The sequence below is a fragment of the Hydra vulgaris genome, chromosome 08 (genome assembly GCF_038396675.1).
Source record: "Hydra vulgaris chromosome 08, alternate assembly HydraT2T_AEP".
NCBI classification, from domain to species: domain Eukaryota; kingdom Metazoa; phylum Cnidaria; class Hydrozoa; order Anthoathecata; family Hydridae; genus Hydra; species Hydra vulgaris.
Window position 1 is genome coordinate 14,844,349 of NC_088927.1, and position 24,527 is coordinate 14,868,875.

At 28.6% G+C, this 24,527-nt stretch overlaps 1 protein-coding gene across 1 annotated transcript; it reads right to left on the reverse strand.

Annotated features, from left to right (window-relative positions):
- Positions 1–5,155: 5,155 nt before the first annotated feature.
- LOC100212836 (IQ domain-containing protein K) lies at positions 5,156–24,396 on the reverse strand. Its single transcript, XM_065803141.1, has 7 exons — positions 24,248–24,396; positions 23,489–23,586; positions 14,109–14,161; positions 13,906–13,983; positions 12,270–12,354; positions 5,498–5,554; positions 5,156–5,373 (listed from the first exon to the last, which is right to left on the reverse strand). The coding sequence occupies exons 1-7, from the start codon at positions 24,369–24,371 to the stop codon at positions 5,326–5,328; spliced, it is 543 nt and encodes a 180-aa protein (XP_065659213.1). The 5' UTR covers positions 24,372–24,396; the 3' UTR covers positions 5,156–5,325.
- Between the last annotated feature and the right edge of the window lie 131 nt (positions 24,397–24,527).

The window sequence follows — 24,527 nt, forward strand, 5'->3', positions numbered from 1 at the left end:
GCAAGATAGTAGCTGGATGCAGTTAACGTCTGGCCAAGACGAGTATTATTATTAAGACAGCATCTCTTTTACTAAACCAAGAGCCCCAAGGCAGGGGGTTTTTAAGTTGGAGTTTGTTTCTCCTAGCTTTTGCCTAAAAAAGCACACTCAACAAGGCAGGAGGGCATGGGACAGGTAGTACTGGGTTACATAATACTATTAGCAGGGTGATTGTAATGATCCTGAACCTGACCTGGAGTAACTAAAACGAGCTACTTCCTGGAAACAGTACCTTAAAACATCGGGCATGATAATTAGGAAAAATATTACATGTAACAAAATACTAGAGATAAGGCTGAGCGTAGGCTTTATAGTTAGAGTGTTTAGTTAGTTAATGAGCTCACACTGCATCAAAACAGACTTGAACATTTAAACGGAACACATACGTACATAAAATAACCAACACCTCGCATAAGATTCAGAAACAACACAAACATACTGATAGCAACTTACGGGTGAATCAAAACCGCACCAGAGGTTTAGACAGAACACAAACATGCATATAAAGTAGATTCCAGTTGAGCTAAAACAGTAACGAAGGCACCTCCAACTATATAAAAGACACAAATAAATATATATGTATGTATTACAATAGGAATGACCGATTTTAAATAGAGAAATGCCGGGTACCCGGCAGTATTTTTTGTTGCTTGCCAATTTTTGAAGGTGCCTGGCTCCCTCTGAAGGAGCTAGGTAATCTTTTAAAATGCTCGGGAATCCTGGAAGTTGATAGGTACCCTGTAATTTATGTATTTTTGCCGGGTATCCGGTAATTTAAACTTACCCTGTATCCGGTACACCGCGAGGTTTTCTAGGTAACTGGCACCTCTTTTTGTGTTTCTGGGTGGCCAAGCACCTTTAGAAATTAAAAAGTACCCCAGGTACTTCCAATAATTGCAATGTAAACCAACACACCTAAAAAAATAGACGGGTACCCGGCACATCTTTAATTTTAAATAGCACTGATGCAAATACAACAAGGCAGCAGGACATGGAACAGGTTGCACTGGGATACATGTTACCAGTAGGAGGGTGATTATGAAGACCTTACACCTAACCTGGAATAACTTGATTATCAAAAATTAACTTCAAGTTTCAACAACAAACAAAAAAAAATCTTTTCAAAAAACTGTTTAGGAAATTTATTTCTTTATAAAAAATTATGCTTTTAGGTAACCAAGTAACAAACTATTATATTTTCAGGTAACCAAGTAACAAACTATTATACTTAAGTTTATCGTTTAACTACTACGAGTCGGGTTTGCGCAGAAAAAAGTTGTCGCGAGTTCGAGTGAAAATAATAGAGCGGCTAAATATACTTCCAAAAAACAGGCATAGCACTGGTCAATTGTAAGGTTACCAAATTCTAAAACCCGATTAATAACGTTTTAGTTGATGCAGCGACTTTTTATGAAAAGTTACATTAAACATAGATTTGAGTTAGATAAATTTATTTCCAGATAAAAAATCCTTATCTATACATAATAGACAATGGAGATGAGGCAATCGTTATGTGCAGTGAATAGATAGTTCTGAGAGCTTTTCTGATGCAGTGATTGGACTAGTTGAAATATACTATGTCATGGACATAGAATATGACGATCATTCGTTAACAACATTAACAATTTTGCATTATATTTTATTCAAAGACATTAACAGAATTATGTTTGGGCCAAATGAGTTGTTTATGGGAAGATTTTTGCCGCTACAAACATGACCAGTAAATAGAAATTCGAACAACCAACTAACAAGTCCTTAATTTAAACTATAGAATTTATTTATAGAAATTTATTATTATTTATTAAATTATTATTATTTCGTCATTTACGATTTTGTAAATAACATTGCAGCCACTTTAAATTTAAACTATAACGGTTGTTTTAATTCTTTTAGAACTTTTTTATTTAATACTATCATAATTTATGATATTAAATAAAGATATTACCATAGCGTTTCATTTTTTACATTGTTTTATGAAAATTTGTTTTTCTTGTCATTAGGGAGAAAAAAATACTGAAAATATGAATAAAGTATTTTCAAAAAAAAAGAGTTATTAAATCAGTTCTTATCTTAAGAAAGTTCGTAAAACAAGAAAAAAAATTATTTTAAGAAAAAAACTCAACTCAACCGCAATTCTTCAAAATTAATTTTTTTTCAAATATTAAGATTTTAAAACGCGAAAAAAAAAATCGTATTAAGATAAAAAGTTCTTAAAACATGAAGAAAAAAATCTTTTTTTAAGAAGAAAATAAAAAATTTTAAGAAGAAAATTCTATATTTGTTCTATAAAACAAGAAAAAAAAAATCTTATTTAAAGAAAAAAATTCTTAAGCAAGTAAAAAAAAATCTAATTTTAATAAAAAAAAATTCTTTAAACAAGAAAAAATCTAACTTTAAGAACATTTTTTGCTTAAATCAAAAAATTACGATTTTGCTGAGTCATCATGCTTTCAACATTAATACTTTCATTATCAAAATGTTCTCGGCTTTTGATATTGATAGAATGATAAATCTGGATTATAAAATTACAATAAAACATAGCATGCATATGGTTTATTTTTGTGGATCCAAATGGATATGAATAGTAGTTACGAGATTATATCGGTTCTAGTTCAGGGACAATACTTTAGGTGACATCTGGCCTACAACTTCAGAATTTTAATAATCTCAATACCTGTTTTACTTTATTTAACTCCTCTTCTACTTTTTGAATTCTATGGGTTGGGTTTGGGAGGTCAGTAATAAGTTGTTTGTTTTGCTGTGTTTTGTTGAAGTTTAGCGCTTTTAGTGACAGCGTTTATAACAGCAAGGCTAGTTGTTGAACTAAGATTAGCAAGCATTGCCCCCAAACTCCCTATGACACGAGCTTCTGGCAAGTTTTCTGAGTTGTCCTTTTTTTTGAATAAATGGTATCCTTTCGATTTTAAGCCAATATGTTACCAAATTAGCGTAGTGAGATGGTACTAAATTGGGCCAAAAGATGTACAAAGTATCTCGATACTTTGTAATAATATTTATTAATAAAAAGTTGCAAGTACTTTTGTAAACACTCTTCTAAATAGATCTCTTGGATTATTGCTTGGCCAGAAGGAACAATGTAAATTGATGTGACCCTTTGTGTGCCAATAATAAATTCGTCACGATATTTTGAATAAAGTTGACCACTTTTTGGCAACTCCAAAACCTCAGTTCAGGAGTTCTGCTCGGCCTTTTTCTACTTTTACAACAAAGAATGGGTTTTTTAAAGCACTTTAAGATTTATACGATGGTGCTTTTGCTATAACCAAGCCTTCTAGGGCCTTGAAAATGACGCACCTCTACGATGGTTAAGCATTTTCATTAATTTGATGCCGTTGTTTTGTATTGTCCTTAATTTGACGCGGTTATTTCATGAAACTTACTAGTTAATTATTGCTAATTAAAGCTAGTCTCAAATTTTATCATACAAGTGTTATTAATCCATAGTAGCCGTGGTGCATTGGTAGCGCACTTGCCTCAGAAACAAAGGATCCGTGGTTCAAACCCTACCTCTCGGGAAATTTTAGCGACATCGGCGTGAACTTCCTATTAAATGTTCATCCACGGTGTTCTGTGATAAGACCGTAAGGACTTCTTGGAGCACCTAAAATAAAACTGAAAAAAAAGGAAATTTTAAGATTTTTAGTGATGTAACTGTTTTTGTATGTTGTCTATAGTTAGCTGAAGAAGTTGAAGAAGCAAGTTATTGGCCTAAGATTGGCGATGAAATAAAATATCTAGAATTGCTAACATTTAAAGAGAATATTACTCACGCTCACGATTTACTGTAGAGAAAATTTTTTTATATTGGAATGGGATTAAAAGAGATTGGGATCATCAGCAAAAGGAAAAAAATTAGGCATGTCCTAGGAAAGGTAGATACCATTTACATAAATAAGAATAGAACCTTGAGGAACTTTACAGCTTATCGTTTCTAACTATGTATGTGCTGAATTATAAGATACCCCTTGTCTTCTATTTTTAAGATAACTTTGTGGCCAATTGCATTTTATTGCTTCATGTTTCTAGTTTGAACAAGAGGATTTCATGATTGACAGTGATAAAAGCTTTAGACAAGTCAATTAACAACCCGAGAATATAATTTTTGTTAGTAAACGCGTCTTGAATTTGATGCTTATAAGAAAGGTGTTATAGATAACGCACCAGGGGCGCCGCCAGCATTTTTTGGTCTTGGAGATAGCAAACTTTCAGACATGGTGCAAACTCCAAACATTTATGTTTATACTTATGTCAAATAAGGATGCTTTACAAAAAATTGCGATGATTGGAGCTTGGGAACAAAAAAAACCCAAAATTTTGTCCCCTCTGCCCCAAACGTGAGAGCAACAAGTTGATGAAATACTTTTTGTACTATTTTCAACTAGACTTATATTCATCGATAAATTTTAAGTTTCATAGTATTATCTCTTAGCGTTCAAAAATTATGACAGTATAAAATTTACAACCCCCTCAAATTGAGGGGGGTTTAAACTTTATATGTTCATTATTTTTGAACGCTAAAATATTTACTATATAATTTAAATTTTATCGATGAATATAAATCTAGTTGATAATAGTACAAAAAATATTTCATCAACTTGTTGCTCTGACGTTTGGAGCAGGGGAGGGGGGGGGGGAGAATTTTTTGTTTGTTTGTTTGTTCCCAAGCTTCAATTATCGCAATTTTTTGTGAAGCATCCTTATTTGACATAAGTATAAACATAAATGTTTGGAGTTTGATCTATGTCTGGAAGTTAGCTATCTCAAAGACCAAAAAATGCTGGCGGCGCCCCAGTAACGCACTAATTCACTACTCACTACCCATATAGCGTCTCCTGTAAATAAGCTAAATTTGGGCTAAATAGACTTAAAATTTTAAAAATAGCATTTTACGCCCAACTTGTGTCCTCATTACTTCTCATGTCATGAACTTGCAGTTTTATTATCAAAAGTCAAGTTAAGTACTATGCATTTAGATTAGGCAATAGATAAATCCTAGACAGTTTTAAATGTCAATTTGTGTAGTAATTTTTATAGTTGTGTAGTAATGTTTTTGTTGAAAATCTATTTTGAGAAGAATTCAAGATTACAAGATGACACGTTGTAATAAATATAGATTATATTACAATCTTAATTACTCTTTACGTTAGTCTTAAATAATCCTTATAAAGAATGATACCAATGACGATCATGCTTATCGCCAATAACCGTACACTGTGATTTGTTAATGTTGGCTTGCAGAACACGTCACGATTTATAGCAATTTAACTATTTTTTCATATAGACTTGAACAGGAAACAAAATTTCACATGATACCTATAATAAAAACAAAAATTATTCAGCGCTGGATGTCATATGCCTTTTAAATATATATAAACTTTTACCACTACTGTAATTAAAGATTCTTAAAACTCAGAAAAGAGTAAAATCTTTCACTCACCGTTCTCATTTCATTTTGATAATTTCGAAGTTCTTGCACGTTTTCAAGTTTTCGAACCTTGGAGGAAAAAATATTTATTATTTTACAGATAACCTGTTATATTGTTGTAAATGCTAACTTAAAAACAACATAATAGAAGATTATTTTATTTAAGATTACAATTAGTTTCACATAATTTCTAGTGTATACAAAAGCGAAAATCTTTTTTGAAAGTGCGTGTGCGTGTGGTGCGGAGTAAGGTCAACGATGCTTCGTGGTCTATTGTGTACTTTGCCTTCCAATATGACTACACATATATTTAGTGAAATAGTCATTTTAAATTTTAAATGTGCAACTTTAGTATTCCTATACAAAAACTTTAGATGGCACATTTAACGTTTGATATTATGCAAAGATTTGACGTAACTAATGGAGTTAATACAATAAATAATGAGAAAATAAATCATTCAACAACAAATTGGGATCTAAAAAGAATTAAAAGAGTGGAGTACACATATTCACAACATCAAGAAATTACATTTTGGATTACGCTGTTATTTTGTAATTTTTGAACAAACTCTTGTTGAAGAAACTTTTGAAATTCTTCAACCTTCCGGAGTAGGAAATATTTTATCTTTAACAATAATTGCTTCAACTTAAATTTTAGCAAATAATAAAAAAATAAAGCGTAATTGAAAATCGCTGAATTTTCTAGTATATATACAAAAAAACATTGATACTTTGCAAAGCATTAAAATAAGTATTACAAAAAAAAAATGGTTTCTAAAAAATGAGGCTAATAATCATGTGTTAAATCACAAGAAATCACATGTGTAAATTTAGGAGAGAAAGTACATAACAGACCAAAAAATTGGTTTCTTTACACACCACACTTTCAAAACAGATGTATGCATTTTTAGAATAGAATCTTGCATACCTTGAAATAACACCAAAAGGTTTTACATTGAAAAAATTAGTTTATATGCTTCATGAGTTTAGAAGTTGTGCTTAATAATGGCAGTAGTATTGATATTATGTTGTCATAAACTAACTTTATATATTTCTAAATAATGGCAGACAAAAGCACCAGGTAAATAAAAAATAGTAGAAGCTTTCTATCATTTAGAGTTAAGATTTAGTGTTAAATATAAAATAGTAGAAGCTTATACCATTTAAAGTTAAGATTTTGTGTTGGGATCGAATACATAAAAATGTTGAGAAAATTTTATCTTACAAACAATAGAAAAAAATTATGTAACTCAATTTAAAGATTTTTGGTAGCTTTTTTATTGTCTATAATATTCTGTACATATTTTGAACTAAAAACATTTCAAACAAATAACAAGACAGCATATCAATTTTAGAGGCTGCTAAAAGCCACTAAAATTGGCAAAACCACTAAAATTTGTGTGCAACAAGGTAAATTGACAAAAATTAAATTAGAATTAAAAGATTTAAATAGTTTAATTATTTAATTAGGTTTTATTACAACCTAGTAATAGTAATAGTATTTAAATAAGTCTTTTTAGATTGCATGACAAATAAATGCGCAGCTATTCTTCAGTAAAAGATGTACTGTTTGCAGCTGTAGAAAATAAATACTTTTTACTTCTATTTTTAAATGCATTAACTGACAGAGCCTTTTTGCATGCTAACAGGAAGTTATTCTAATCATCGACAACATGACTTGTGTAGAAATTATGACATGCATTATTATATGTTAATTCATACATTAGGGCATTGGATGGTGATCTGGGAAACGGTGATTTATGCCAATTGATAATCTCAAAACTGTTTTCTAGTTTAAACTGATGGATCAAGTCGCCACATAGCCTGCAAGTTTCCAAAGTAGTAAAATTGAGACGCCGAGACCTTCCAGCATAAGATAATCCTATTAAATCATGAGGTACATTTGTTGTTTTGGGCTAAATTTTTTTAATTTTTTTGATGTCACTATTTAAGTAAGGACACCATACTGTAACAGCGAATTCCAGATGCAGCCTAACATGCGTAGTGTATGGTTTACTCGAAAGCTTTATATTTCTTGATATAAATGTTTTTTTAATAGGCCGAGTATCATATTTGCTTTACGTGTTGCAACCTGTATGTGTTGATTCCATTTTAGATCATTAGATATAAAGATACTCAGATCTCTCTTAATATCCATTGCCGTAAGAGTAAAAGATGTGTTTCCATCATTCATTAAATATTCATGATTATTATTTCCATAACCAAGGTGCATAACTTTACATTTTGCAATATTTAATTCCATTAGCCATTCCTTTAACCATTCTGTGATGTTTAAATGGTTTTGAAGAATCAGACAATCAGCATCTTGAAACTCAGGTCTTAATTCTTGTAATAGTTTAGTGTCATCAGCACAGATTTCATAAACTGATTTTATCTTATCCATTAAGTCGTTTTTATAGATAATGAATAATGTTGGATCAAGCAGAGGCCCTTGTAGAACTCCACTTAGAACATTGATTCAGTCACTATAGTGTTTACCTAAAACAATTCGCTGTTTTTTACTAATCGAAAATGACTCAATCCATTTGAGAACATTGCCATTGATCCCATATGCTTTCAATTTATGAAGTAGTCTACGATGAGAAACTTTATCAAATGCTTTCGCAAAGTCCAAAAATGCAATGTTAACAAAATTTCTTTTACTTTTTTACGCTTTCGTAATGTAGTCAACATTACACATAATGTAATACTACCTAATTCTACATTTACAAAAAACCAAAAATTTATTTAAAAAAAGTTTTTTGTTTTGGTTTCTTTTTGTTTCCAGTTCAATTTAAACACATAAAAACATATTTATAAAATTGTTACACACGATAAATAACTTTATTGAGATATTTATATTTTATATTCGATCCTATTGAAACTAAATTGTCCTGGTCATGGTGGACAGACAATATATCAAAGAGTTACATAATGTTCGCATTGAGTAATAAATAAAATAACAATAGTTTACTTGTCTTCTTTGGGTGTGCTCATCCAAATCCAATTCTTGCATTCAAGTAAACATTAGTAAATATGTTCTATAAGATACTTCTTCTTGTCAACTGGTAAAGTTATGGTTGACTTAATCCAAAAATTACATGTACTGTTGCGATTCCATAGCGCCATATAAAACAAAGCAGACAAAATTAACTGTGAAACTCTTTCTCTCAATCCAAATATGTTTAAGTATTCATCAAAATTTTTAATTTTCACAAACTCTATCAATTTTTTCACTGAAACACTTTAAATCCGATTCGAAACTCTTTGAATAAACTGTTGCTAAAACTCCAAGCACCACATGCTAATACATTAAAACTTGTTTTTATAAATAAAGAGTTAAGTTAAAACAATAACTACTCAAATATGCTCTAAAAATCTAAAAATAAAATATTATATCAATTATTTCTTTTCCAGGGATGCGGAGTCCCAAAAGGACTCCGACTTTATATCTCTACTTTTCCTAAGTCTGTAGTGTCCAGAAGCTCTAAACATGTTTGTTGACTTATGATTTACAAAAAGAAAAAAATTCATGAGATTTAAAGACTTGAAGCTTATTGTTTTTAAGCCCATAGTCCTGGAATCCTTGCCACCATTATACTTAAGGAATCCAGGCTCAAAAAATGATTGTTCCTCTAACCTAAAAGTCTTAACTTTTTTCCTATTAGTAGTCCATAAACTTATTTATATTTTTAGAGCTCCTGGATACCAAAAACTAGGATAAAGTAATCTTTTTGTGACTTTCAAATCCGGAGTCCTTTTTGGGACTCCGCATCCCTGTGCTTTTCAATAATTCAATAATTCATACATTTTAATAATTTAATAATAAATGCGGTGAAAAAAAAAACAAACATTAAAATGTCTTCATATCAAAGCAAACCAAGTTAAAAACCTGCCCATTTTACCTGCTCACTAGCAAGCTTTAAATATAAAATGTTAAACACTTAATGAGCTCCTAAGAGAGTCTTGCTCATTAATTAATGAAATAACTTTTGTTTAAAAATAATTTTAATTTATCAATTACGACATTTTTTAAAAACGCCAAGATAAAAAAGAAATATTTATATATAAATATTGTATTATTTATATATATACATAATACAATATTTTTGTAAATTTAAATGTAACCTTGTATTCTAAAAGATAATAAAATTGTTTGATAACATCTTAGTAGTATTTGATAACATCTTAGTAGGCTTTCTTTTAATGCACTTTTCTATAAAGTTTTGTGCATGAAGTAATTTTGATTAAAATGCTTAGATAAATAGAAAAATTATAATTGTGGTTTGTTGTTTGGATAACTGGAGTTTAGGGCACCACTTATATTCCTTCTTTTATTGCTTAAAGATTTTTTTTTTTAATTTTGTAATTATCCATACTGGCAAGCTAAATTAGAATTTAAAATTAAGTATCATTTTATTTTGCAAGTGTTTTCAATCATTTAACTTATTCACTACTGCAAGCTGTTGACAGATGCTTTTGTTAATTAAATTATTTTTTACTATAAATGGTTTGATTTTTTCTTAAAAATTATTTGCAATCATGGCTAAAAATAAAAATTTTAAAAACTGTGGAGTAAAAGAGTTAAAAACATTAATAACTTATTTTTAGAATGTGTTTTGGAAACAACAGTCATCAGCAAAAAGCATGATATCAAACGATATAATGTCTGCTACTGTCAAGAGAATAGTTGAAAATGGAGAAAAATGCTAAGCAGTTGCAGCAGACTATGGCATTCCTCATGTGTCACTCAGAACTTTATCAAAGCTAAAATGACCTTGATCAATTCAATGCTAGGGTACCATAACAACAGAAATGTTTTTATTGTAGAAAAAGAAAATAAGCTTATGAAAATACATATTAAGGGCTTCATGCGTAAATTATGGCCACACTCCTGCCGAAGTGCAAAGGTTTGTTTACAAAAATCAAAAATAACTTACTGATTTTCTTCCTTTTTTAAAAAAGAAAACCAGAGCTAGCAATAAGAATACCCGGGGCTACATTGCTAAGTCATGCAATCAGCTTCAACAGGTAAAATTTGAATTCATTTTTTGACAATCTGAGTTTGGTACAATACATGGCTTTACAACAGATATTTGAAATTAGTGAAAAAAATATTTGATATACATCTTAAAGAAAGTCATGGCTTAAGTGAAAGTGTGTTGTGCAGTGAGCCCTTCATGTAATTCTCCACCTATGGATATTTTTCATTTAGATTTTCTGCAACCATCTTTTTTTGTGTGTGTGTGTGTGTAATGGTCAGACAGGATTTTTTGCTGTTCATAAAGCACTTTGTGACTCAAGTACAATGCATCCCATAGCACCCAGCTTTATTACTACTCAACAATCATAATTTACCTATTCCTTTAGAAGTTTTTGACTTTTCAAATACCAATGGAATTATAATGTTGTCCTTTTTGAATCACTACTCACACAAACTGGAGCATTTGGCCAGATGTCTGTTTTCCTTTTAAAAAGCTCTTCAACAATACATGATGAATGCAAATGAAAGCAAAAAAGTGAAACCAAATGAAAGCAAAAATATGACATTCTAAACTGTGTCCACTGTGCATTTTCTCTGAAAACAACATGGAAAAAAGATCTCAAACTTAAAATTAAAATTAAGGACATTAACTTAGTTTCAATGATCTCAAATATGAGACAAAAAAACTTAAAACAGTATAAAGCCTGCATTAGACAAGAATAGCAAGCCAGTTGAAGCATATACTGTCAAGTAAAGTTGGGCAATTCTAATCCAAGAGAAAACTGGATCATTTACTCTGGGTGATTCATTTAGGTTCAAAAAGTATACTTAAATATACTGCCAAATTTATCTGTGATTTCTGTGCAATTTTAATTGCACTGAAGTGTAATTTTTTTAAACATGTGATTCAACAAAAGTATTAACAATTTATTATACTACAACTTGTGTAATGTAGAAATGCATTTATTATAGTTATATTTTTATAATTTCATATTTGTTTCAATTAGCCACAAAAGCAGATATTTTTTTTTGAAGCACTCTAATCGAAGATATATTCAATATTACATAACTAAATTTGATCATTATTAGTGAATATTATGTGCTTTAGTAAGCAGTATTTAGGAAATAAAAACAAATTTATCCTCGTTATTAGTTTCCAACAAGCCCTAGTCTCCCCTTTAAAGAACTGAAATATTGTAATTTTCAACCCCTGTTATTTATAAAATCATAATAAATAAATTATAAACTAAGGTTTTCACAATATTTGTTAATGTTCTTTTTGTTTAAAAATGAAATCTTTATTAACACATTTTTAAAAAAAAGGTTCTGGGAAAAAAAGGTGAAAAACAGTGCAACTTTTATTTTTTTACTGATTTCAAGACAATATTTGAAATCAGTAAAAAAAAAAAAAAACCCTGGATTTTTTTGTTATAGTTAAAATTCTTATAACTCTAAATGAATTTTTTTTTCATTCAGTGTTCTGATTAACCGAAATATCACAGCAAGGCTACCAATAATCTATTGGTTAATGAAAACTTTTTATATCTTGTTTAAAGACAACATCAGGAAAAAAGTACACGAGGAAAACATTACAAATAGTAGAAAAAATTAGGATGACTCGGTTTCAGCATGTGGAAATATAGTGGTTTCAGGAGATAAGGTAGAGGTAAAACATAGGTATACATAAAAAATGTAGCAGAAGACTAAAACTAATTTTATTTAAAAAAGGACAAATTTAGAAAGGTAGCAATCAAAAAGCCAAAAAGAAAAATTTAACAAAAACATTAGTAACAAACTTACAGCGTATCCTCTCCAAAATGATTGTATCTTGATTGCTGCTTCCTCGTCACTCCAAACTAATGATAACGGCAGAGGAGGTCTAGGACTAATAGGATTAAAAAAAAAATTTAATATTTAAATTTATGATTACACTGGTATACATTATTAACTAAGACTTAGTAACAATCCTAAATTATACATTGTTGTGGTAACAACCCTAAATACTAGGTTGTCAGGCAGCTATTCAGTTGGGTCAGACATAACCTACTATTAAAATTTATTCATTTTTTTATATCTTGTCTACAGTGTGTAAGCATTTTACAACACATTATAAAAAAGATGCTAATATGATTAGATATATCACAGGTATATTGGAAAAAAACGTTAACTCAAAATTCCTTGTTTAGAGAAATCAATCATTAAAGTGTTCTTCCAATTTGAAACTTTTAAAACATTATCCATAGACAGGTAATGCTAAATCGACTAAACGTTTTTTTCCAGTGCACAAATAATCACCATGACTCTTTGAAAAATATTAAGTAATTTAAAGCTTTAAAGCTTTTGGCCTGAATAAAGTTTTATGAGTTAACGTTAAATATATTTTTATAACCATAAAAAAGATAATGCTTCATTTGACTTATGCTAATTTTCAATATAATTTCTTTTGCCAGTACACCCATGATATGCTAGTTCCATAGTCACTACAAGCACTAGGCTGCAAGTGTTACACTTTTTTTTTAAAAGACAACCTAACTGGTCTATGATATGAATCATCATATTGCCTATGCCTGAATAAAAATACTTTATGTGTTCCCATGAATCATCATGATCATCATGATCATGATAATGACCATCATCATCATCATCATCATCATCATCATCATCATCATCATCATCATCATCATCATCATCATCATCATCATCATCATCATCATCATCATCATCATCATTATCATCATCATCATCATCATCATCATCATCATCATCATCATCATCATCATCATCATCATCCATCATCCATCATCCATCATCCATCATCCATCATCATCATCACCATCATTGTTGCTGTCATCATCATCATAATCATCATTAAAGCCACATTAACTTTTTTAATACTCACAAAACTAAAAAAAGCTTTGTTGACACTTTTCCTTTCTTTTCAAAAACTTTTTTAAATCTGTCTTACAATAAAAAATACTTGTTTTATTAGTAATAAATATTGAATAATTATTTCTAGATTGAATTCATGAATTTGTGATGCATGTTGTTGATAAACCTTTTTTTTTAATATTAAAAATAACTTCTTTTTAAAAACTCATTTTTTTTTTTTTTAAATTTAGGTGTAATTATAAACTTAAATAAATATTTTAATATAAAATCAATAATCACACTGAGTAAACTTATTATTTTATAAGATCAATTCAGTTCTCATCTTTGTTATTAACCTATTTAAAAATAATTTTTCAACCTCTCATTTTTCACCAAAAGAACCAACGATTTCATTATTAATAGAGTTGAATCACCTGATTCAATCCCAAACCCTCAACTTTAGACCTTATAGGACTTATTCAATGTAAAAAAATTATTCCTTGTATACCAGTGTTATGAAAAATGTAAAACAGAAAATAAAGCAAATAAGAATGCTAGGAAACTTTACTTTTTAAGCATAATTCTTTGAACAAAGGGGATATCTTCTAAGAACGCATCAGCTCGGTTTGAATATCTTGGATTATTTCTTTAAAATTAAAACGAAAATTCTCTAAATAATAACTAAAACTTGTTTTCACAGAAATGAGTATAGATCTTCATTTTTTTAACCAAAATTTTAATGTACCAAATAAATAAATAAAATATTAAAACCTGTATAAATACTCAGAAATATAATCGCATGCATTAAATCTAGATCTCCTTTTCTAAAAGAATAATGATATTTAATAATTTTCAACTAATTATATGCTTTAAAAAAAATTAAAATAGTTATTTTTAATTAACCTGAGTAAAAATGTCAAACTTTCTCCATTTTTCTTCCGATTCCGAATTGGAAAAAATTTCAGACCCAGATTGACAAGCAAACTAATCTACACTTTATCTGCCTCATGACAATAACTTCACTTATGATAACTTAATGTCATATAATAGCAATAACATTAAGGTAATTGCATATGATGAGAATGACACTGCCATATAATAACAAAACATATATAACAAAAGTCAATAACTTTTGCATGTAATTATTTTTAAAAAGTAAAAGTTACAATAGTCTGTAAACAGTTAATTAAATCTTTATTAACTTTCTATACTATAAGTATACAGGGGCAAGGGGTTTATTTTTTAGTGTAAGATAATAGCTAACTTCCATACGTGGAGTAAATTACAAACTTTAATATGTTTATGTTCATGTAAAATAAAGATACTTTGCAAAAAGTTGCGGCAATAGGAGTTTGGGAACAAAAAAACTCTACCTTTTGATGCCTCCCTCAGCCATCTTCATCTTCGCTTTTAACAAGGCTGCAAGCAACCACTAATTAAAGTTGGAAGTTACTGGAAGAGAAAAGATGAAGATTGTAGAGCAAGATAACGATTGACAGATAACTTAAAAGATTGCAAATTATATGAATCAGGAAAACAAGATGAAGAAAGCGAATTCCAAAGAACTGATGGTCGAGGAAAAAAACTAGACCAATAAGAGTTTTTGGAGCACTTAGGAACAGTCACAGAAAAAGGATGAAACTTAATTAAATAAGGAGTAACATGAGAATTGATTTTAGTAGATGGTACAAGAGACGCTATTTACTGCTCTTTAGAGCAGTGCCCATTATAGTATTTGTAGAAAAGAGAAAGAGAAGCAACATTATGACAATGTGATAATCGTTGGAGGTTGGCTGCAAGAGCAGGTCCAACTATGTTTACAATGCCTTTTTGCACCTTATCTAAAAGAGAAAGGGCATCGTTTAAAGATCCGCCCCAGATATATCAAGAGTATTCCATACAAGGATGGATTTGAGATTTATAGAAATAAAGAATAGAATCCAGAGTAAGAAAGTGGCGCGCTTGGTAAAGATATGCAACCTTAGCAGATGCTAATTTTGCAACGGATTTTATATATGGTTTCCAAGAAAGGTCGGAAGTAAGAGTTATTCCTATAAGATGAAGGGTAGATACCTCATCCAGTACATTACCGTTCATAAATAAAGGAAGATCTAAATTATTACAATAATGATTGGCTGAAAAAAATTGGGTTTTATCTGAATTAAAGTTCAGCAGCCACTGTGAGCCCCATACTGTAGCAGAAGGGAGAACCTTTTCAAGCTCAAATGCCCCTCCAATCAATCAGAGAGTGTTGGTTTCTTATCAAGACTAGAATAAATGGTGGTATTTTCAGCAAACAATGCCACTTTAGATGTGAGAATTTCTGGAAGATTGTAATATAAATTAAAAAGAGTATTCAATTCAACTTTTTCTAGGTGAGGTGACAAAGTCTGAACCATACAAGAGAGGTGGAAATACAGATTTGCCTTTATTATTGTTGCTATTAAAGATTCTCCAGAAGTCACAAGAGCCTAATTTTTGTGATGAAATACAAGATTTCATGACCTGAGAATAGCAGGCTTTGGCGTTAGACAAAACCTGCTATTCTCAAATGGTTTCTAGCAGTAATAAACAGGTGTCTATTTTCAGGAGAATTGTTTTGCTGATAGATATAGAAGTAGCGGTTTCAATTGGAAATTGCAGCAGCACAATGTGAGGAAAACATGGAGAAGTGTGAGGCTGGACCTGAAATCGTCGAGAGGGAATAAAAGATTCCGTGCCAGCCTGAATCCACGAAGTTATGTAAGAAGCACATTTGTCAACAGGAAGGAGAAAGAAAATAGGAGCAAGAAGTTTATAATAAATTTTTTACTACTATTATCTAAACTTATATTCATCAACATTTTCAAATTTCACGCTACAATCTCTTCGTGTTTGGTTTTTATAACCCTGCAAAGTTTACAGCCTTCTCAAATTGAGGGTGTTAAAACTTTATATGGTCATAGTTTTATAAAATAAGAGATTACTATGTTTACATTATGTACAAAGTGTTGTGAAAAAACATGCAAAATAACTTATTATTTTCAATTAATTATATATCCTAGTTACACAATTAATGGTTTTATTTGAAGATGTTCCTTATAGATACTCCTTGTATTCAAGAAAAAAATTTATTCAAAGCATTTTTTTTTCATATATGCATAACGCGCATATCTGCTGATTCTATGATGCGCATTCTATATGTTTCTGCAAATTTTGCAGAAAATTTAGCTTTAACTATTAAAACTGATTAAATAATGATTAAATAATGACATATTTAAAAATCATATTATTTGTGTTAATAAACTCACACTTAAAAATATCAGTCAAGAATAATAGTTGCACAGATATACAGAAAAGAATAGACCACAGTGTTTATGTTTTATTTTTCGACAGCTCTGTTATTCGAAAATGGCTGTTAAAAAAGTAATGCAGTAAGTTTTATGCTGAGTACATTCTTGATGAGCTACTTTTTACTTTCACTTAAGTAAACTTTTCAACTGGCAACGTTTACTTGAACTTGAGTAAACTTTTTAACTGGCAACGTTTACTTGAACTTAAGTAAAATTTCACTTAAGTAACAGTAGTTTTGCTTGATTGCAAAATTTTGGAATACAACAACAAAACTCAGACTAGTTAGAAGAATAACATTAAAAATAAATTCAAGTAATATTTTATTACCTCTTATTGTTTTATCATTAGCTACCTAGAAATGACATAAATATATGATAAAATTGAAAAATGCGAAATAATTATATTCTTACCAAGATATTTATATTTTAGAAATATCTACTAAATTATACTGTATTCCATCAAGAATTTTATATTTTAGAAATATGTAACATCTGTTACAGGTAGAAAAGATATCATAGATATACCAGAAAGACGTGTGTATAGATGTCTATAAGATTTGCAAAATTCTATCGAAAATTATTTTTAAATATGTCAATTTTTAAATGCTTTTGTTGATCAGTTTAATTTAGAAACAAACTTGTGAATATTAATTTAGTGCAAAAATCTTTTCATCAAATGCCAGCTCTCCTTATTGTATATATTTAATTTGACAAAGTTTGACTTTTTTTATGGAGCTCAAATAATGTTAAGCCGTTTAAAGAGATTAAAATAAAATAGTATGTTTAAAATTTTGCAATACATTTGCAGTAAAACTATTAGTAAAACATATCATTTTGCAATACTTTTGCAATAAAACTATTAGTAAAACATATCATTTTGCAATACTTTTGCAATAAAACTATTAGTAAAACATATCATTTTGCAATACATTTGCAATAAAACTATTAATTTTTTTTCTTTCTTTTTTTAAAAAATCAAAATCCTTGATCTTTTAAATAAATAAAAAAACTTGGCAAGGTACTTGCAATTGTGGCAAAAACTTACCTTTTTTTGAATGTGAGTTGATATTAGTGAGAATTTGAAAAAACAAACTTTTGGTAATTTTGAGAGAACATTTGCGATTAGATTGTAACACACTTAATTTTGAGTTCAAATTTAATGGTGTAACAAAAAAAATTTAGAAACTGAAATGTAAGTTTTTATTTCCAAAACAATGGAATTGTTTTGGAAATGTAAGATTTGGAAAAGTTTGGAAAAGTTTTTGGAAATCTTAAATAAAATGATGTTTAACATAAATTAAATTGATTTGGAATTTGAGTATAGCAAAAATCTAGACAAAATGTTGCAGGAAAATTTGTTGTTGACTCTTTGCTACCTAAATATAGATGAAAAATTATTGGTTCATAAATTGAGCAATAATCTAGATAAAAAAATGATAGATTCATAAATTGAGCAATAAATCTAGATAAAAAATGATAGGTAAATAAATTGAGAAATAAATCAAGATAGAAAATGATAGGTTCATAAATGGAGCAATAAATACAAATAATTATAGACACCAACTTACACTTAGACATTAAATAAAGATGTTTTTTTGTATGTTAACATTTCTAAATGAAGTAATGCTCTTAAAAAACATCTTATTAAAATCTCGTTTTAAAAAAACTAAACAAATTTAAAGCAAATGCGCAAATTTTAGCTTTTGATGATATCAATTAAAACAGTTTTTAACCTTTATTAAAACCTTTTAGAAATATTTTAAGTATAAATACTCAAGCTTTATGTAATTTAATGAATTTGTAAATTTTGACATCTGGTTTTCAAAAAGTTAGTTATGGCAAACTTACTCTCAAAGTTCTAATGTATGACTAATAATCATAAAAAAATTATAAGCCATAAAATTTCAATTTATTTTTTTGCAAATAAGTTTACACTTTTCATTAAAAAAGTGATAACTTATTATATTTTAAAAGTCTAATTAATACTCATAATTCAATTTTTTAGATGAATTTTAATGCTGTTACCAGTGAGATTAGTAAAAAAGCATGGAACATGCAAGGTAAATATTTTGACAGAACTGAGGTGGTGAAATTAATAGCAGCTGAGTTATGCAATAAGTTTTACAATGCTAAATTAACAATAACATATAAAGCAGAAAAACTGATTTAAAAAATGGATAAGAATTTAAAAATATATAATGATGTAAGTAAACTTTATTGAACTGTTTGATATCATATTTGCAAATATGGCTTTGCAATGAAGACAAAGAATTTTTACGGATTCAAATACAAGCATAATTAAAAAAAAGAAAGTTTATCCAGTAAAGTTAGCTTTTTTTAATACCAACCATCTCCAACACAACCAACACCACCATCACCACCACCAACACCACCATCACCACCACCAACACCACCATCACCACCACCAACACCACCATCAGCTGTTTATAAGGCAACCATGGAAAAAAAGGGAAATGGTCTTTTACATTTTGATGGCAAATAAATAAAGGAAATACCAATAAAGTTTACAATAACATAATAAAGAGTTTCATTTGCTTGGATCCAATTAGATGATTGTGGTAGACACCTATGAAGTTAATACAAGCTGACGAAATGGTGTAATTAATCAACTACAAAAAAAGTAAAACCAGAAAGTTTTCAGCCACGAATCTTTATTGTATCCCAGCATCATGTTTTTGAATGAGTTCTCAAACATACATAGTGTCAGCTATTTCATTCTGGGTGTTAAACAATATCAGTAGTTATACATTTGAGATTAATTTTATTAAAGATTATGATGCATTAAAGAAACTATTAGGAAAGTAAAATAAAATGCAGAAGATTTGCTATTTGAAAATCTTAGATGGTGAGGTGGCATGAAAACACTGTATCATCTAGTAGAAGTTTTTAAATACTTTGATAAAAATTATAAACTTAAAACCAAAAAAAAAGGTAGCAAATCAACTACCAAACTTGTCAAATGCTCAGTGCAATTCTTATGCAATTTATGTACTGCTTGCATTTGTAGTATTGGAAATAAAGAGGGGCAATTTTTTCAAAAAATATAAATTTACTAGTAAGTAGGCAGACTTGTGGTTCTGCAAATAGATGTTTGTCTCTGATAGTTAATCAAGTAATGCATACTCGATAAACATGTGTGAACCATTCTAGAAAGCACAAAATTCAGTTAGAAATTTTTGGAGTAGTGTTTCAATTCCACCTAATAAACAAAGATGCAACATTTGTGCTGAGATAATATTAATATTTTTCAAGATGTCAAACAATTTTGTAAAAATGAAAATACACTAAAGGGCAATTCTACGTTGTACAAAAAGTTTAATATAAATTTCAAATCCTAGAAAATAAAAAACTAAATGTATCATTCAAAAGTTAAAGGTTTGTAGTTTCTAAAAACATGTAACATGTAGAACTGGTTTTCGAAGAATTTTAGGATTTGATGCTTAAACTTTAAACAAAATTTTTTAGACTTCAAATTTAAATTATTTTTCCAGTAAATCATTTTGAAACCTTTTTTTTTAAAACTTTTTTAAATTTCTATGTGATTTGTCTCACGCAAAATATAGATGGGGCTCTTGCTTTTCAAATTGAAAATTTATTATAATAACTAAATAGTCTTTCATTGAGAAACTTCTATTTGGTCTTCTTTAAGTTTGTCACGCTGTGACATGTCACACCGTGACATTAATAGCAACATTTTTCATTCTAGCGTAAGAATATTTATTTATTTTAAATAAATATTTATAAATTACTTGTAACTAAAATAGGGCAATAAATATCAATAGATATTTAAATTTAAATATTTTTAGTTATATTTGTGTTATGTGTCTTAAGTTTATGTCACATTGTTATGACAATTTTTTAAAATTAAATTTTTTAAAGACTAATTTTTATAAAAATGTTACGCAAAAACATGTTGGTTTAACATTAGTAGTATTTTTATTGTTTTTTATTTATGGATAAGTTTTGAAACCTCCTTTAATATAACTAACATTGTTTTTTTTATTAAACTTGTAGGTGTACCTGTAAATATGTAGACATATTTTACTAACACCTTTGTGATTTAGTTTTTCTTAAATTTTGTCGCGCCATTGCTGAAGTTATTCTGAATGTTTATTGTTTACACAATTCTTATAAAAAGTAAACTTCCACAAGCAAATTGTTTATTTCTTCGTTGAAAGTAATGAAAATGCCATGCTGAACGCCAGAGAAAGTATAGAGAAAAACAAGTGCAAAAATTTGGTCCGGAATCTAAAAGGAAAAGTACTCAATGCGGAAAAAGGAAAAACGAAATTCTAATGTTGAATTAGCACGTTTAAAGGACAAGTTAAGAAAAAAAAGAGTAGAGTTTCTTCACCTAAATAACATCTAACATCTCTTCTGCTTACAAATCATCTTGTACACTTGGTAAAGCTGTTAAAAAAGCAATATGTGCTCTTCCAACTTCTCCTCTTAAAAAAGCAACTGTTGTTAAACAACTTGCAATTCAGTTTAACAAAGATTTACCAGATATACAACCAACACATGGAACTAATGCTCTTAATGATGAAACGAAGCTATGCGTCATTAGTTTTTTTGAACAAGATGGTATATCCCGTCAGGCACCAGGAGTAAGAGATACGAATGTTTTAAGATGTAATAAAGAAAAAAAGAAAATGCAAAAAAGGTATTTAACAATGAATATAAATGAAGCATATCAAATATTTAAAAATGAACACACTGATTTTTCAATCAGTAAATCCAAGTTTGCTAGTTTGAGACCAGGCCTTATACTTTTATTAGGCTTAATGCCTAGATATGTTTGTTCATGTCAAAAACATGAAAACATTATCTTGTCACTCAAAGCATTACATTTCATAGATTTAAAATTCCCCTTTATTTGCATGGTTTACCAAATACTTTATTGTGTGATGAGTAAAATGATAACTGTTGGAATAATCTTTGTGAAGCTTGTAAGGATGGAAAGTTATTTCTCAAAACATACCAATTAGATGAAAAAAAACACGATAAAGAAATTACCTGGTACCTTTAGGAGAAAGTTACGCAACTTAATGGAACTAAGTACCTCGAAAAAGCAATAAAAAAAGACAAAGCCATAATTTTGTATAACAATGTTTGCAAAATGCTCCCCAAATTTCTTTTGCATTATTTTATAAAAGGAAAACAATCAATGAGTTATAAAAACCAAAAAAAAGTTTTAAAAAGCAATCTTGATTCAGTTTTGTTACAAGTTGACTTTCTGGCAGGATGAAGTTCAGTCAGCACATTGGAACAAAAAGTTAGTAACATTATTTACTGCTGTTAGCTGGCATGGTGACTCTTGTAAATCTGCCGTTATTATTTCTGATGATTTAAACCATTCAAGAAGTTCAGTTATTTATTTTATTGACTTGTTAATAACTAACCTTATTAGAAAGGATGTAAAATACTTGCAAGTTTGGTCTGATAGTCCTAGCAGTCAATTTAAAAATTGTTACATAGTAGCTTCAATTCCATTGCTTGAAAGCAAGCACAAAATTAAAATTTGCTGGAATTACTTTGCAACCTCTCATAGTAAAGGACCATGCGATGGTATAGGAGCAACCATAAAAAGATTAGCAACACAAAAAATTGTTCGAAGAGAAGCTCTGATTAATGACACAACAGCATTTTATAAAGCTGTCAGAGATGAAAGTCAAGTAAATGTTTTCATGGTTGCTGCTGAAAAAATTAAAACTGCTTTTGATGGCATAGAACTTGGAAACATCATTAATAATGCTTGTAAAACGCCTGGAATATTTAGTGCCCATTGCTTAAAACAGTTTAATGATAAAATGGAAATGAAACCTTTTTCAAGTGCATCATACTTAGTTAACTAGATAAAATTTAATAAAAAAACGTAGTTGAATTTTACAAGACTTTTTTTGAAATTATTGTAAATAAACTGTTTTGTTAAATGTTATTGTTATATCAATCTTATAAAAAAAATCCAAATAAATTGGTTTCTTTTGTTTCAACTGTCTTTTTGATGATGTTATTGTCTTAATATTAAAAAATTTTGTACAGGTCACACCGTGACATCACGGTGTGACTTAAACTCTGTTGATATATTTACGTGGTGTCTCCATTTAAATTTATAAAACATTTTAAAAATGTTATGAAACTATTATAACAACTTTTAAGTATCCCAGGCATAACAAAAAATTATTTCAAAATATACACAAGAGCTGAACTACTGTCATTTCTTCTAATGACAGAAAATGCTAGTTAATTTTTGTCACGTCATGACGCAACCTTTTAATGTGTATACCTAAAAGTCTATAAAATATTAAAACTAAATAATTTTGTTTTTACAAACTGTAATGTATATGAAAATTTTTTAGTATCTTTAATTTTTAAAATTTTAATTTTAAATGCACTAAAATCTGATGTTTTTCCCAAAAATAAAGTCAAATGTCACGCCGTGACAACGTGGAATATCCCTAAACTTAAGATTTATTGTAATAAATAATAAATAAATTTGTAAACATATATGTTAAAAAATATATGTTATATCAAAATTTTGATATATGTTTTAATCAAAATTTTATGAATAATCTTAATAAATAAATATATAGCAATCAATATACAAAAAATCTAGCAAGAATTTCTAATGCTGTATAAAAGTTAGGCTATAAATTATCAAAAACCATTTGTCAATAGAAAAGAATTAATGTATGTGTGTGTGTGTGTGTGTGTGTGTGTGTGTGTGTGTGTGTGTGTGTGTGTGTGTGTGTGTGTGTGTGTGTGATTACTATAATATAACTAAATGTAATAACTTACAGACAAAATATTGTTTTTTTGGATATGTGTGAGTAACTCATTTATAGCTGGTAGAAGTATAGGTAATATATAATATTGCAGATAAGCTTTTGCAGAGCCTAAAAAGAAATTTTATTTTATAAAGTGAAAACTTTAACAAACAAATTAGTAAACATAATATAGTTTATTTGAGAAATATGTTTTGGATTTTTTTTAAACACATTTTAATTTATAATTTGAATCCAATTTAAACAATAGTTTAAAATTTTAAACTATTGTTTAAATTTTTAAAAAACTCATAGATTTACACTTTGGTTTATACATGAATATATCATCAATGCAAATGGTCATTAATACAAAGAAATCAGGTGCTTATAAATCCAATTAAACTTCATATAAAAGCTATATGTGTGTATGCATAAATGTGTGTATACCATGTAGGCATAAAAGATAGTTTAAATGGATTTTTATACTGACATTTTTTTATCTAAATGTAAAATTATAGAAAAGTTAAGGCAATTTTCTAAAATCTCATTCTTTTCCTGGCTTAAATATGCTTTGCAGACCAGGATTGAGTATTTGAAAAAAATATTAAAAAGTTACAAATTAGAAATTTGCTCACACCCATAAATAATTAAAACATCTGTTTATAAATGAATAATTGAAATACCAACAAAAAAACCAAAAAAATTATACATATTAAAAATAAAAGCAAAATTAATATACATACCAATAAAATTTAAAAAAACAACATGCATGTTCTAAAAAAAAAAAAATTACATAGTTCTTTCGGAGGTTTATTTGAATCCAACTTTTGGTTTTTCAACAAATAGTACATCTCTTGCATGTCTTCACTAAACTTATTTATTTTTTTATTGTTCATGGCAACTATGTTAACATTCATTTAAACAATTATCACAGATTAATCAAAACATTTAAAAATGTCATTATTCTTTTAATAAATTTTATTTATGAAATTGAAAAATAATTAAAATTGAATTTAAGGTATTTGGAAAAGAAAAAAAAAAGACTGTTTTTTACTATACATCTTTAAATTTAA